This window comes from Parasteatoda tepidariorum, chromosome 2 (genome assembly GCF_043381705.1).
Source record: "Parasteatoda tepidariorum isolate YZ-2023 chromosome 2, CAS_Ptep_4.0, whole genome shotgun sequence".
NCBI lineage: Eukaryota > Metazoa > Arthropoda > Arachnida > Araneae > Theridiidae > Parasteatoda > Parasteatoda tepidariorum.
The window spans coordinates 46,338,606-46,356,110 of record NC_092205.1 but is presented as its reverse complement, the minus strand read 5'-3'; the positions used below and the strand labels follow the sequence as shown (position 1 = coordinate 46,356,110).

At 29.0% G+C, this 17,505-nt stretch overlaps 1 protein-coding gene across 2 annotated transcripts in view; it reads right to left on the bottom strand.

Moving 5' to 3' along the window:
* LOC107437293 (ATP-binding cassette sub-family C member 4-like) overlaps positions 1-17,505 on the bottom strand; it is a 77,802-nt gene that overhangs the window by 18,540 nt on the left and 41,757 nt on the right. The window contains exons 9-18 of one of the 2 annotated variants that reach the window (XM_016049232.3): positions 16,906-17,022; positions 14,433-14,519; positions 14,142-14,333; positions 13,131-13,225; positions 12,903-12,989; positions 11,165-11,261; positions 8,755-8,976; positions 7,408-7,595; positions 5,572-5,957; positions 4,183-4,262 (exon numbers count right to left, since the gene is read on the bottom strand). In XM_016049232.3, the coding sequence (XP_015904718.2) occupies positions 4,183-4,262; positions 5,572-5,957; positions 7,408-7,595; positions 8,755-8,976; positions 11,165-11,261; positions 12,903-12,989; positions 13,131-13,225; positions 14,142-14,333; positions 14,433-14,519; positions 16,906-17,022 (1,551 nt within the window). The remainder of the gene's footprint in view (positions 1-4,182; positions 4,263-5,571; positions 5,958-7,407; positions 7,596-8,754; positions 8,977-11,164; positions 11,262-12,902; positions 12,990-13,130; positions 13,226-14,141; positions 14,334-14,432; positions 14,520-16,905; positions 17,023-17,505) is intronic. The other variant, XM_043038980.2, reaches the window with a different exon arrangement.

Sequence of the window (17,505 nt, the reverse complement as noted above, 5' to 3'; positions counted from 1 at the left end):
CTAGCAATGTTTTGGATTACCTGGTCAAATAGACTTCTCTGGAAAAATTTTTGAATTTGTTATTATCTCTGCAACACCTTGTTTCTTTGAAAAAAATTATAAGGTGAGTGTTTGTATTTATATGTTTGAAGTGGAATTAACTGCATGTAATAGTTTTATTTTTCTCACTGTGAAAAAGAGAATTCAAAATATAGGGGGTGTTTATTCACTGGATCACCAAACGATGAAAAACCAGTGAAGGAACAAGTGTTCCTTTACTGGTTTTTTTTCTAAGTTAATGAAAATAAAAGATAAACTTTAATTTTCTTGTACCTTTAGTGATGTTCCGCATCAAAAGTATGTTAAAATTACAAAAAACAACTTCCAACCAGTGAGGGAATAGGTATGTTCCATTACTGGGCATAGATTTCTCAGTGAATGAACAGTATGTGTTAATATGTTGGCACTTTAATTTTCAATTCATGTATACAAAAAAAGTTAACATTTTCCAAGTATTTATATGTTATAATTTCAAGAATAGGCTAGACTTTAAATATTTGTATGGCTTATAAATGCATAAAGAGCATTAAAAAATAACCAAACTTAAGTGTTCCTTTACTAGGTGTTCCTTCACTTGGTTTTATTACTACTTGTTATTTGAACCTCCAAAACTTTAAAGCAATATTATGTAAGTTCTCTACAATTTTTTTTTACATAATTTGCAATTAGTAACAAATATATTGACACTGTCATTTAACTAAAATTACGAATTTTGAAATTAATATGATTTTTTAAAAAGCAAGCGAAGCTTAAGTGTTCCTTCACTGGTTAGTTTACCCTATACGAGGAAATTTTTGTTTGAATAAACTTATAAACTCATCAAATCATTATTAAGTTCTTTTCAGACTTTTGAAAATAAATTATGGTAGATTTTGTTATTTAATGAAGTTGTCCAACAAATTCATTATTTAAAACATAGTGCACGGAAAAAAACATTCTAGTAAAATTAACGAAATGTATAGTAAAAACATTTTTAATAATAATAATATTAAAAAAAATACATAATTCTGGTCAATAAAACCGAAATATACAATATTTAAATAATTCATTTGGTAATTTTTCGTTCATATGCAAACGGTTTAGAGAAAGTTCTGGTTTTCAAAATTATAATTCGAATTATCACACATCGCAAAAAATACATAACTAAAAAGCAAATTTAACCGAATAAAAGATTTTTATGCCGTGCTCTAACGTATCATGATAAAATTACCAAATTTTACCACATTTAATTACAGATTATAAAGCCATATTTTATTTTTAGCTTCACCAAACATTATTACCAAAGCTCTTCAGTAAAAATTGCTGAGCTTTTTGGTGTTGGCAGAGAGCTAGAATTACGGTAAATTTTACCATATTCTGGCAGTTGTGTCCATACTTTGTCTTAGTGTAGTGTCTGTATTTTATGATACACTTTCGATATCCCTATGGGTAATAACCCTATGGGTACGATATTCCTAAGGAAGATCAGCTTTTTCATTAACAAGTGAAAATTTTCTTAAAATGCGTTTTTTTTTAAATGATATATTTCAGCATTTCAAATAATTATCCTAAGGGGTTCCCAAGACATTTTTTTTTGACATTTGGTGTTCTTTAAATTCAAACATTCGATTTTTTTATTTGCCTAGGTTATGCATGAGTGCTTAACTTTGATTAAAGCAGACACAATACGTAACATAAATACAAATTGTACAAACAAGAGCAAATAAAAAAAATTTACAGTTATAAAAAGCATAGAGAAATATAAGAATAAAACAAAAAATGTGGTGTATTCTTTAAAAAAATTCTAGTCCATATTATCTACATAGGAAAAAGAAGCATAATTTATTTTAACTATAAATAGCATAGAGGGCTATCGGAACAAGAAAAGCAAGAAGGAAATTCAAAAAGGGAAAAGAAGGAAAATGATATTCAAAATATTTTAAAGTAACACTTCATTTCTTTGTTAGTATAACAACAGTCATAGAAGCACTTACCCAGGCAATATTTGTTTGCTTAAAAAACTTTTTATTTAATTTACTAAATTTGAAAATACAAATCTAAGCTGCTTAATTTATAATAAACAATATTTTAGGAATGATCTTGTAAATAATTAATAAAAAAACTATTTTTATTCTCGGTCTGTAAATAAAGTATATTATGTGTTTTAAGCGTAATAAAATTCATAATTAAAATTTTTTTATAAAATTATTTATATTTAAATATCCCCAATGACCTTTTATAGCAAGGAGTTAAACTTTCGTGTTACACTAAAAATCTTAATTTAGCTTAAAATTTAAGTATAAATGATAAACATAATAAGAAATATTTACAATAAAGAGATATAAAGGAGAAATTAAAAAAAATTCATAAAAATATTAATTGCAAATTCTTTAGATTATTTTACACTATTTTGTTTCCTCTTGATTGTTTCTAAATAGCGAAAATCAAATGATTAATTCACCTTATTAAAAATTTTAGTCAAAAATTAGCCTGTTCTTATGTTGAACACATAAACAAATTTCCAATAATAAAACCTAAAAGTTTAAATGTTTCTCAAATGCAGTTCATGATACTTCCAATTCTAATAAACAAAGTTTGATCAAATTGTAGATAGTTAGCACTATCTACTTTGATTTTACAAAACAAGTGACAAATAAACGGCTATTTATTTTCAAATACAATAACGTTTTCATCAAATGTAGTTTAAAACAAACAAGGGTGACAACAAAACCTAGTTTAAATTATTCACAAATTCATTCAATGAGATATTCAGATCTACATTCAGCATATATGATAATATTTCTGCTTTTATCTTTATTTCTTGATAGACTATTCTCTGATTCACAAATTTACGTTTTGTGACAAAATATATAATTATTTTTTAAAAAAAATTCTCTAAATCATATTGATGGTTTTGTCCTTTAAAAATTACAATTTATTAAATTTTATAAGTTTAAAAAATACCTAAGACTTAAATACTTTTAAAAATAAATTTCACATTAAATCATTATCTTTAAACTCAATGTTTTACCAATGTCTTTTAAACTTTATTGTACATTTTACTCTTTAAGAACTTTTTTTATATGCATGGCTTATATCAGTATGTGAACTAATGTATCAAATTTTAAAGGGTACACAGTAAAACATGACTAATCAAATTACGCTAAAAAGTACTGGCACCTGGAGTGCAGCATCCAAAAATAATAGTGAAAATTACTGTAAAAATCAAGGTATATCCGATTTTTTGCTCCGTAAGGAGTGATTACTGTGGGACCTAAATTTATCCAAAGAAATGTTTCATAACTAACTACAGTAAATAATAGAGGTCGCATAACGTATCTAAAGAAATTGTTGTAAACTGTAACGAAAAACTACTCAATATGAATTGTTTATCCACAATTTTTCGCTGGTTTTGAGACAGTTTATAACAGAAATTTTGTAGTATCGCAACAGAATAGAGCTACGCTTTTTAAATAAATATCAATAATTTACTGCTTGGATTTTGATTAATATTTAAATTTTCGTTTACTGTAACCTAATCAACTTATCTAAAAGTCATTTTGTTTTTCTAAATATATTTACCTTTTCATATTACTTAAATTTCATTTTAATTGTTAACGAACTGAAACTAAAAATTCGTTTTCCTCCAGAGTTTAAGGTTATAGAGTAAAGAGTTATCTATACAATGATAGAAAATTTCCATTTAAACTTGAACTGCACACTTAGTTTGCCTTTCGTTTAGTTCAGTCTTAATATTTTGTTTGTCGTTTTCGGTGTTATAGCAAATTGCATCAATGTTTTTATTTGCTGCATCCTGTTCTTTTACCCTTTAAAATTTGGATGAACATTCAGTTACGATACATCCTGCATATAAAAAATTAAAATTTCTCTTTAAAAGAAATCCTTTAAATTCCTTATATGCTAATAAAGAGTTATTACTTTCACGTAGGTTCAAAGATATTTTACAACAATAAATGGTTAGTTTAGAAAAGACCTATTTCAATTTAAAATAAATAAAACCCCAATACAAAGATAGCATCCGCCACCAGTTGACAAAACCATCACCAAAGTAATTGCCACCATTCCCGTGCTAAGAAAGAAAGTATACAAAGTTAGTACACATCATGCATATTTGTAATGTGCTTTCCTGTATATTTTACTCACTATAACAGCGTCTAAGGCAGCCATGGGTAACGTTTCATCAATGACACCAGTGTCCTTTGAAAATCGGTTCAAAATTCGTCCTGATAATATAGTATGTCAAGATTAGTAACAAGCACTGCTGTAGATGTGCTGTTTTTTTGTACGAAATATAGGAATGAAATACAAATAATTAGACGATTAAAAAAAATTAACACTTAACTTCAAAAAATGAAATACAAACTAAATACACCATTTTAATGAACAAGCGGAGGCGTTTTTGTTTTAAAATAAAGTTCTAAAGATTGATTGATTTTAAAATTTAATGACACTGATGTCAAAAACCCATATACTGCGCTGATGTTAAATGACTTTAAATTCTTATAAGTAACGAAATCAAATGATCTTACAAATTATATCAAAAGCTAAAACAAAGGTCGTCACTAAAAAAGTTTTCTCCAGTCTGATTGTTAGCAGCAGATTGACCAATGAAAAGTATCCTTAACTATTGTAGAATATTTCCTTTTGGGAAAGTTTATAGCGTTTTGCAGCAAAGTTATTGCTCACCTGTGTGAGCTCGTCTACAGAAATCTTCATGGTGTAAACCTTTTCATGAGACCTTTTCTACCGAAGGGTTCAAGAAATAGGACAAGGCCTAATCTTAATTCTTATTGTCCACATATATACTTTAAAGCTAATTTACTGTAATTCACTCAACTTCTCAAATAACTAAACCACTTAGAACCTCCATCCACTCAGTTCTTCATCGAATAATACGAAAGACAATGATTTAGAGCGAAGATATTTATATACTTCTCTAATTAGAAGCATGTGGACAAGAAATAAAGGTAACACATAGTTTTAATATCGTACGTTTAACGAGTAAAGTTTTTTAAAAAATTCTCGAATTCCCTGTCAAAATTTCACTTTGAACCTTCATCCACTCAGATCTTCAGTTATATTATCAAATTAAGAATTAAAGGAAAAACTTGAACTAAATCAAATTAAGAATTAAAAAGAGAAGAATTTTCTCGGCGTCTCTTAAATTTCATTTAGAACCTTCATCCACTAAGTTCTTTAGTTTTATTATTATATAATGAATTAGAAAAAGAACCTAAAACTAAATCAATGTAAGAATGAAAAGAATAATAATTTTTCTCTTAAATTTCATTTAGAACCCCCATCCACAGAACTCTTTAGTTATATCATAAAATAACACAAACACTTCGAATGAGAGCTAAGGAATTAATATATTTCTCCAATTAGAAGCTCTTGGAAGACAATGTCTACTCTTAATATATTATTATCAACTTTAACGATAATTTTCTCGAATGTACTGAAATTTCACATAGACCTTTATCCACTCAACTCTTTAGTTATATTATCAAATTAAGAATTAAAAGAAGAACTTACCGACAGGATTGCTGTCAAAAAACGAAACAGGTGACCTAAGAACACAACGAAACATTTTGTTGTGAAGGTTTACAGATGCTTTCATGCACATGTGGAAGAACCCAGTGGTCCTAAAGAGTGACAGAAGAAAGACCAAGAGGACGAGCCCAGCATAAACGGATAAGTTGAAAGACGTTCGTACTTCTGCGGAAGCATCCTCTTCGTCTTTCAGATAGTTCATGGTTACCTTGAAGCAATCGTCACTTACATTAGCTATATTATACCTAAAGTATTCTGGATCGAACAAACCGTAAGTATCGTTGTAAAGTCTAGTCTCGTTCAAAGCGCTTTTGGTGGTGTTTCCCCAACAATCTTTAATGTTGTATCTTCTTTGTTCACTGTTTGTCCTGTAATATGATCACGCACTTGATTTAGTGATGTTAGTGATAAAAGTAGGGTGGAAATACGAAATGCAGTCATTAAATCAGATCGTAGTACAGTGGGAAAATAAATAAATAAATAAATGAACACAGATCACTTAGAATAATATTTGTTCTTCACGTTCTATGATTCCAAATCAATTAACTATCTATTATTTTTCGAAATCTATTCTCATTTATTTTTCATAAACTATAGGAATATGATGTTTTGTGCTTCAATCTTTCATTTTAAACTATTTAATTGCAATATCTTTATGCCCACTGTGAAGTTATTTTTTTTTGGTACAATTTAGATTACAATATAGATTGTCATTACAATTTTTCTAATAATCATCAATATAGAATATCATTCGAGCAAAAAATACTTTTCTTAATCTCAAAATAAATAAAAAAAATGAAATTAATAAGGCTATTTAAGAAATACATTCTGACAAGGCTTCTTTTATACTTTCATTCATCAGTGCTATNTATATATATATAAATTAAAGTAAATTACAACGCTCAAAGTAAATTACACAGCATCAACACAGTTTTGAAAATTGCTACACTTGTAAAAAAATTGGTTAAAAATTCCATATCATGTAAAGTTTAGACGGATTTAATTTGCAAAATAATATAGTAAAATTTACCACACTGCAAAAAATTCTGGATCAAATTACAATATTAAGCACCGACACTTTGGGTGTACCATTCGAAAAATCAATTTTTACTGTAAAATATTATACCGTAAATTTTACAGTAATATTTATTTAACTAGAGTGATTCGGTTATTTTACGGTAATTATTGCTGTAAATATTGAATTTTAAATGTAAATATCAGATTTTTTCTTCCGTAATACGCTCCGGTAAAAATGGATTTTACGATAAAAAATATCGGCATCCTGATGTCCTGTACTTTTTACCAAAATTTAATCCGGAATCTTTTTCAATGCACTGTTTTAATGTTACAGCAAATTTGTGCGATATTGAGGTTCAACACGTTCTAAAATTTCTAACAGCATTCGTAAAGTACAAAAATTATTAATAACAATTTGCAGCAAAAACGGATATTAAGTTCCGACAAATTTATTTGAAATTAAAAGGGTCTTATTTTTCATTAAAAAAACTTTCAAAATAATTTGTGTTTATTTATTTACTCATAATAAAAAGTGCATAATCAAAAATATATTATAATTACGAAGCTATAAGAGAACTATACAGTCGGATATAGTCAAGAAATAATACTGATAACTTTTAACGTATATTTATCAAAAGTTAATCTTAAAATCACACTGGACTAATTTTCACTGATAAATAAATGAAGGAGAAAAATTGCACTGCGAAAAATTGATGTTTAAATACTTGTAAATAAATTCTGAATATAAAACAAATAATGAATTTTTGAAGTTAATTTGGAGGAATAGAAAAAGTAAGTTACCAGGCAGTAAGCCAGAAGTCGCTGCCGTTAAATATGACTTGAGTAATAATGTATGCTAACAAAAGAATTATTCTCATACAACAACCAGCACCAGACTTGATGTATTCTTTGTAAACTTTGAATGTCACAGCGCCACTCGTTTTGAGTTCTTCTGGTCCTTTAGGAACTTTCTCCTCATGCTCATCTGCCTGTAGAGTAGATTCATTTATATTTAAAATAGAAGATTCAAAAACAATTTAAACATCATAAAACAGAATTTTTTTTCCTTCAGAAATTTACGGGATTAAAAAATCACTTTTAAGCCCAGTGTGCTGTAAATATGGACACTCAAATTTAGATATAACGAAACTTTCCGCGTTTTTAATCAATTAGTTTCTTGGCATATGCTCCGAGCGAATTTTTCGTCAAAGTGGTAAAATAAGTATATTCCCTTCTTCAAGAAAACGAATTTCGTTAAAATTAAAGAAATATTCAGTTAATCTATTTTTTTAACAAAAAAAAAAAGAAAAAAACACGTAGTTCCTGAAATATCTCACTTTACTAGTTATCATTTTATCGTGGGCACTATATAGGTGGATCAATGTCGCCCTGTCAACACAAGGTACAGACAGAACAAAGCAGTAAACTACACCCATAGCCGAAGTGTGATTCAATCGCGGTTTCTTCCTGGTTACTACCATACAGGCCAGTTGACTTATTTCGTCATTTTTTTATTGCTTAGTTTTCATTCTAGCCTCGTCATATACTTGAGAGTTCGCGTTTCGTCACAAATCACGTGATTTCATGGCGAAAGTTTTCTCAAAGTAAACGAAATCTTGCAAAGCATTCTTGAATCTTCGAAAGTGAAAGTTTTATATCTGAGAGTGTGAAAAGCCTTTTTTTTTAAACAAACAATAGAATTAACATAACAAATCTAAGATTTTCATTCCCATATAATGCATGGATGTAAAAAAAAAAGTTTTTTTATCTTTATCTAATAACGGCAGGCACTGAACTTTCGCTCTTCGTATTAGAAGACGCAGGAAGTGTTGCTCATTTACCATTACCAGTGGGCAACTGTGAACCAAAGTCAGGGAGGCGAGCAACGTTACCCACGCCACACTGCCACAAATACCCGTTCATAGGGTGGGCCACATTCATACATTCACACATCAGAAGACAACACTGAGAGAGAGAAACATCCATGACCAGAGCGGGATTCGAACCCGCAGTCAGGCACGCTAACCACTCGGCCACCTGGCCGGCATGAAAAATAAAGTAAAGCAAATTCATTCCTTTTAAAATAAATAATTAGGGAAAAAGAGCATTTTATTTCAGAAAATATTCTAAAAATTTCTGGATACTTACTTGATTAAATTCTGCAGAAACTGAAGACGCTATAGATTGTGTCGACTCGTATATTGGGATTGGACCAGTTATATCTGTAATTTCTTCATGGATTGAAGCAGTCATGCTTGTCATAGATGCAAGCCTTTGGCGACGATCGTGTTCATAGTCTTCCATAAGAGAGCCAAGATCAACACCCATTTCTATTAACTGCTCATAAGAACCTAATGCCAGACAGCGCCCCTGAATTAAGAAACATAAATGCATCGTAAATGAAACGTAGTACTAATATGTTGTTTACCACAAGGGCAAATAGATGACAATATTAAACAATTGATAAGCAAAAATTTATAATTTAAATAATTATTTGTTTATTACCAGTTTAAGATTTAGAAATTTCAAATGATAATTTGTATTAATCATACAAAATTTAGGCATTTTGAAGGATAATTTGATTTAGCTAGATTAGATTTAGATATTTTAATTGATAATTTGTTTTAATTGCACTACATTTAAATCTATTATTTCTACTTTAAATATAATATTTTTAAATATTTGAAAATTTTCATTATAATGTTTAATATAGGTATTTATAAAGATTGACCAAATAAAGATTGTGATGGTGTCAAAAATACAGTAGCTATAGCAGCACCACTCTTCAAGATACGATGCAAAATAAATGCTAGTTTCCATGTGATTGATCAATCTGTTCCCATAAAAGCATTTAAAGTGAATGTAAGAACTTGTTCAAATGGGTGCATTCAGAACAACGCGCATTCGTGTGATCTTTAGTGGCAGAATCGTTCCACGTTGATAAGAATTATCAAAATCAATGCTTTATTCTCAGTTTTTGCAATTCTTTATCAGTCCAAGTAATGCAGCATTGGAGTAAGTTTATAAATATTAAAAAATTAAACCGCAAACGCTTTTGATTTTAACAAAACTGTGGCTTTTCTCCATAATAACGTTCTGCGCCATTTTCAAAATAAACGCAAACAGCGCTGGTTTTGGGTAGGTTTAGACTTGACCCAACTGTCATGAGTAACAGTTACAAACTCGCATCAAATATAGGAATAGCATATTATTCGCAAAAAAGCATAATTTTATATTACGAAGGAGCCTTCGAAAAACCAGCCTCTCTTTGCTACGCATATGTTTGATTTACAAGCTCATTTTACTTTACGAATTAGTGTATGCACTGAAACCTAAATTATTGGTTCTTACTTGATATTGCTTCGTAAGAATACTGATGTACTGTACTGATTCTTATGTTTATCATGTCTTAATATAATTATAAATTTTAGTGTTGCTAAATGAAAAACATAGTGGTTAGTGGTAGATACTTTACACCAAGTCGTGTAAAAGAACATTCTAGGTGCTTCACAGCACCAAACCCTATCCTTGGGTCTTGGTGTTTTAGAACACTTAATGAAACAACCACTTGGTGCAAAGTAGTTGCAACTATTTTTGGTGTATAGGTACAAGAAAATCTTTTACAGTATAGAAAATACCGATAGATTACGCTATAAGATTCAAAGGGAAATTTTATAAATATTATATGATTCTAAGTATTTATAACAGTAAAATTAATCGTATAAAAAACAGCGTTAATTCTAGAAAAATAGGAGCTTACCTTGTTTATCTGGAAAAAAAAAATGCGAATACGGTGAAGAGAAATACGTACAAATTTATTACAGAAATATATATAGATAAATAAACAATTTAAATAAATTAATTAACTGAAATAACCAAATAAAATTAATGAAATAAATTAATTAAATTAACAAATAAAATAATTAATAAAAAATTTTAAATAAATTTTTTGTTTAAAAAATTAAGTTCTTAAATTATAAAAGCGAGACAAAGAGTCTTTTAACTAGTAGATAAAATCTCTTATCTGTGTTCCTTTATTTTTAAACGATTTATTTTAACGAAATCGATTAACGAATTCAATTTAATGAATCAGCATAAATGGTTCTAAAGCATATTTGTTCGCTAAAATAAGGAGCGATTTTTTTTTCTAAACCTTTTAAGGAACTTTGATTAAAAATTCATTACGTAAACTGTTTACTTCAAAATTTTAAATTTTTTTCCAAACATGCGATAGTTGAAAACCATTTTTTTAAGTACGTTTTAATCAATCGTTTTCAAATGTAGCCTTCGATGCATAAAAATTACCTTCAGCCAATATCATAAATTTTTTTAATGTAATGTTTATCGCATTTGCAAATAATAATTGTTACATTTTTTATACTTGAGAGTAACATGAAGTTTTTTTTAAAACAGCATATTGAATTGAAGCTTTCACAATTTCAAATTTCTTTTATCGGGTTAGTTTCATAAATAATATAAATTAATAGATCGTAATAAATGTACTTAAAAAAGTATTATTATAACTGTGACAATGCATTAAATTGATGTATTTTTTTACCTCCTTCAACACTAGAATTTGAGTAGCTCCTTTCAGAAATTGAATTTGATGAGTGGCTAATATTCTTACTTTATCTTTCAAGTATCCATTTATGCATCTAGAAAAAAATTAAAAATAGTCGTTGGGAAGAAAATGGGAAGTATTAGAATTATTTTTGCAATCTTGATTTACAAAAGTTAACTATGTTAAAGTTAACAATAAAATAAAGATGCCAATTTAAATCTTATTGTAATCTTCAATATAAGGTTTAAAAAATATTCATTTTTGAGGATTTTGCAAGCTTTATTTATGGTAATTAGTAGGTTTTCAATCTTAAAAGATAGTTTCAGACTTTTTTTTTTGTATAAATGATTAAAATGTTTTGAATATTAAAACAAGGTTGGATATATTTAAGAATAAAAACCTTCATTCTTTTAATCATGTATCTCTTATACAAAATCATATAATGTCCCCTAATTATAAATGTAAATACGTCTGAAAACTTCATTTTGGAATTGTGGTCCGTGCAACGAAGTTCATGTTGACACATGTTTCTCTTCTACAAGAGGAAGTTTAGAGGCACTACGGATTTAATGCCGTAGAAATACTAATAAAATATGAATTGCAGACTTGACCGAAAATATTCCCTACTTGAAAAAGAACTAGAACACAAAATTTTGAAAACTAGACACATATAAAGACATATTTGAAAGTGAGGTATTTTTGTTTTCCTTCTCTTCTCCACTAAAGTGTTCTTTTTCTTTCATTTTAGTGTAAAAATCCTTTTTTTTCTTTTGCATATGCTAAAAATATTGCTTTTGACATTTTCACCAAAGTAAATTTCTTTTTATTTGTACGTAAAGAAAAACCTTTCTTTCCCCACTATTTTAAGAGAGATACTTTTTTCGTCTCTTTTTCCGTAAAATTTATATGATTTGGGGTGATGTAAATATTATTTTTTTAACTTTTTTACTAAACAGATTTTTTTCCGTTTAATTATAAAGAGATTTTTCCACTTGAGAGAAAGGATGATGATTATTATTATATAAGATCATTTTTTCTCATTTCTATATATACGGTTTGTGAGTTTTGAGTTAGTATTTTTAAAAATTGAAATACATTTTAATGACACAACTGAGCTTATCTCAGATAACACCGTTACCAGACTACTACAAAATGTAACAGTCACGGATACTCATTTTTGAAGACACGAGTAGTTTTTGCGAGGTCGATACTTAGCTAAAAAAAAGTTACTGCGTCCGTCTTCAGTATCGTCAATCAGATGTCGACATAAGACTGCAATGAAACTTTTAATTGTCACAGCGTTGTCACCGTGTAGCGAAACTGCAGCACATTCATTGAACAGAGTCTCGGTGTGACGAAAATGCGACAAATTCAAGTCTCAACAGGGTCACGAAGTGACTAGATTGGGACGTGAATATGTCACATTTTCGTCGTACAGTGACGTCACTGCGAGAATTAAATGTTTCATTGTTGTCTCATATTATCGTATGTGGTAGTAACCTTTTACCTTTTAGTAACCTTTTTTGACTCGCAAAAACTGCACGTGGCATCAACGTCGCAAATAATTGCACGTGACTTCACAAATCAGTGACTGTCTCATTTCTGTTGCAATTTGGTAAAGGTGCTTTTTCTTGCAATGTTGCTTTGGTTGAAATGTGGCTGAGACGCTTGTAAATGTATGCCAATAACAATAAAACACAATAATACGAAGAAAATAGAGCAAAAATATACTGACTTTTCAAACAAATGCTTTGAGACATGAGCATCAACCGCACTTAGAGGATCGTCCAAGAGAAAAATATCAGCATCAAAATACATAGCTCTGGATAGGCATAAACATAAAATGTTAAAATAGACTCCACGCATTCCATAAAATTAAGAATAAATTTAATGTGTAATACAAATTACAATTATATAGATTATATTTTATGAATTACGAAAAAAAAATCTTATTTTTAAATACCTGGCAAGGTTAACTCTTGCTTTTTGCCCTCCACTCAAACTAACACCTCTCTCACCAACAGCGGTTTGATCACCATACGGAAAAAGTTCAATATCCTGTAAAAAAAAATTTTTTATTATTTGTAAATAATTTTAATGGTAACTATTAGTTATTTTTGTTATTTTTTGTTTCCTTTTATAATAAGTTTTAATTAGTTTAACTTTTTTGATAAAAAATTTTTAAGAGGTTAATGTTAAGGAAATACATCAGCTAACTAAAACAAATACACGCGTCATTTAATTTTGAATAAAGCGTAAATCTTTACCATTACTTTAAATTAAACTGTATAAGATTTATTTTAAAATAAAGATAAAAATTTACAAGCAATATTTAAAATTACATGAAAAATTAAATATTTATAAACAATGCATCCATGCAAAAAACTCTGCAGTATAGTTCATTAATTCTAATTGTTAGAAAGAGATAGGCGTTTTAGCACAAACTAAAGTTTTTCAGTTAGCTTAAAAGTAACAAACAATTTTTCCATGAAGCAAAAAACATGTAGAACTTATAATAAGAAAACCGTCTGTATAAACAAACGGTCTGCAAAAATACGGGCAATTATTTTTTTTACGGTTACGGGCAATTATTTTTTTTTAAATATGGTTACCATTGCAATGATTTTGTGGCTTTTTATTACTACTTCATAACCTTTAAAAATTAGTGTATTTTATTTAGAAAATTATTTCAAACGTTTAGCAAAGGTATCACAAAGTGCTTGTCAACTTTAAATAAATTAAACGTTAAAAAAAACTTAAGACAATTTCTGGATTAGAGTTGAAATCCACACAAATTATCGCAACGCCTATTGCAAGAGTGATAAACATGTAAAAAAAAAAAAAACTTTGGATCAAAATCAATCAATTCAGTCCATGTACTCTTTAAATTAATCTAGAAGCATAACTAAAATATTTTGAGGTACTTTTTATCTTAATCTGATAATGATTTAGAATTAAGAAGAAAAAAACAGACCTTATCTAAAGCACAAACGTTGAGAACTTTCTTATATCTATTTTCATCAAAAGTACTTCCAAAGATGACATTTTGTTTTACGGTTCCACCAAATACCCAGGCTTCTTGAGCTGCGTAGGCGACTTTACCACGAACTTTAACTTCACCTGATGTTATGGGAAGTTCGCCTAATATACTCATCAGAAGAGATGTCTATAAGAAAGAAAAAAAAAGGATACATCCAAATGGTTATACGATAACAATTAAAACTATATTTTGACGTATCAATATTTTTGTACAAATAAGAGTTACCTTGCCACATCCAACTGGTCCAACAAGAGCTAAAAGCTCTCCAGGTTTTACTGTAAGTGTAACATTACGAAGAGTCGATTCGCCATCCTGAAAAAATTTGCATAAAGAAACAATATTAGATTTTAATGAGATATCTAAGAGTAATAAATACATATATGAATGTATATGCTACTAACATATGCATTTAAATGTGTCCTTAATGAATCATACCTACAAATCTGAATTATTTACAAGACACTAACTGTGTCACGTGCATTCATTCATAGTGACTTATTGCTGACAGTATTGAGTAGTGCCGTTACTAAATTGCTCATAGTAAGAGTACTAACACTCTAAGAAAAATCTGTTCTATGTTGTACCATAATATTAATATTTTGAACAAAAATACAGTACAAATTTGCTGCAATCTTATTAAGATGTTATATTGTACTGTATCTACTTTCAAGTTGAATCAAAATACGTGGTTAATTGTAAGTAAAATAAGATGACAACATATTAAGATTGGCGTCACTTGAAGGTAGTTGCAAAAATTTGCGCCAAAATTTTAACAGGCTAATCAACGCGCGTCAACAGTCGACAAAGGTCAACACGAGCCGAAATATCTAGCCGTGCGTACTCATCACTTTAAATAGTATGTTGACCAAATTCTGAGAATTGAAATCAAATTTCGAAGACGATTTTGAAATCTATAGAATTTTTTTTCACTAATTCATTATTTTTCAACTCGTAGAAACGTAAGCATTAAGTAGTTACGTTTATATGAATATGAATGTTATTGAAGTCCAAAATCTAGTAAATAATGACATTCTATTGGTTTTTTTAGTGAGAATCCAAAATACATAAGGTTTAGTATCAATATTTTGCACTTACTACACTTACTACATCGGTACATGCTGAACGTTGAAACTTGACAATGAAAGTGAAAAAAAATTTGAAATCTAAAAATTATTTCGGACATTCTCAATTTTGCAGTAAGTAAGTGATATTTAGTTTTTTACAATATATTTTATGCAAAACACCGAACAATCAACATAACTACCCAACCCTGACTACCCAACCCCGATCCAAAATTCCACACCACAACCAATGAAGGGACTTTTAGCAGCGACACAGATTTAATGTACATCTTGTTGCTTATACACTGCATATTTTGTCGGCTGCCAGAAACGAACTCACGACTCGCAGCTTTCCTCCGCTTGAACAGTTATACATTTGTAATCAATATAATTATCTATATATATATTTCTCTTACACGGAGACAAAAAAAAGCCTAATTACAACTCCCCGAATAGCAACGCTAGAAAATCGACCTGTGATTGCCGCTAAAAATGTCACATGCCAAATCTAGCTGAAGTGGCTCAACATATAGCGCTTTTAAAAACGGAAATTGAAATAAACAGATCCTATTAGGTTGTTCAATTCAGCTGCGGCAATCTCATTCTATTAAGCTAGGCAGAAGTGAGTAGTCTTTGTCGATAGATTTCTATTTTAGTATTTTGTCAAAAGCGCTTTTTTTCACGAATTTATATATTACGAATTTATTTGACGATTTTTGATTTATATCACGAATTTATTTGTTTTACTAGAATTTATTTGTTTATGCAGGTTTTTCCATTGCAATTCACTTATTTCAATTTTTAATAGACTTAATTATAGCCAAAATTTTAACCTTTTTAAAGAGATATCAGTTTTAGAAATTTTATCTTAAGATTTTATACTATAGCACATTTCTAATAGGTTTAACGAATTACATGTCATTTATTTGAATTCAAATTTATTTTAATGACTTAGTATTTACTAAAAAGATGTAATTTTTTTTTAAAAAAAAAGTTGTTATATGGATTTGAATGATTGTTTTGAATTCTTAGAATTTTGTGCATTTGCAATGCACCTAAGCTAGTAGCGAGCGAAGCGAGCTTGGTTGGCGAAGCAAACCGTATAAGATTGCGTAGCAATTTTCGGGGGTTGGCGAGCGTTAGCGAACAGGGGGCGCAGCCCTTTAGTTTCATTAAATTTGCGAACAGAGGCATTCAAATTAAACTTTTCACAGTATTGCCAAATAATCTCTTCGAAAAAAAAACGTTTAAAGAATTTTTTCTTCTGTTTTTTATAGCCCAAAATGAAATAAGAACTTAAAACAAATTTGTAGTTAAAGTTGCTATACTAACCGCACAGGATGATAAGGTTTACATTTTATTCCTAAACAATCGGGAACTAAATGTACGTTATGAGAACAAAACATTTTAGGATTTTTTAACTGTATAAATTTTAATTAAACATGAAATACTATAAGGTATTTATAGACGCAAATCCCACAGTATCATCATGTTACGCATTTGCGACATAAGTAATAGATGAAACTGTGTTTTGCAGGCCACAAATATTTTGAGTAAATAAATTTCTCTTGCACGGTATTGCAGCTGTTAGTCTTTGATCGACAATCAAAACGTGATTTTCTGATATTGTTACTTACCTTATTCCAAGAAGCGCAAACTTTTTCCATATAAATTCCACATTGACTGAGTTTTGGTCTCAGATTGGAAACATCTAATAGCGCTGTCTCTTGCTGCTCTTCCAATAACAAGAATTTCTGACAAAAGTAAAATTAAGTTAATGTTATTTTTTTTTCATCAGAAAGAAATTGTTAGATGGATAATCTAAATATATACATATATTTCTTTGATGTACCACCATAAACTCGGGTATTTTTCGATCTATTGGAGTACTACTATATACTCCAGTATATGTATTCCAATATATGTACGTTTATATAAGTATTATTCATTTTCTTAGGTTGTCTTGAGTAAAAATTTAAATAGTGTTAAAAAATTAGTTATAAATGAAGTATTTATTTTGTTTCATTTTGTTACGTTGTCCTAAGTAATAATTTGTGTTGAATAGTTTTTTAATACGTGAAGCATTTATTTAGATCAGTTTTGTATTTTTATTCACCATAATTCCCGACCGTGTTTCTTGTTTTACATGGTAGGAGATAGTAAGGCTCTAATTTAGGGGCTCCAGGTGACAGAATTTATAGAGGTTGTTACAGTGGTTACCTTTTTCGAGCAATTGG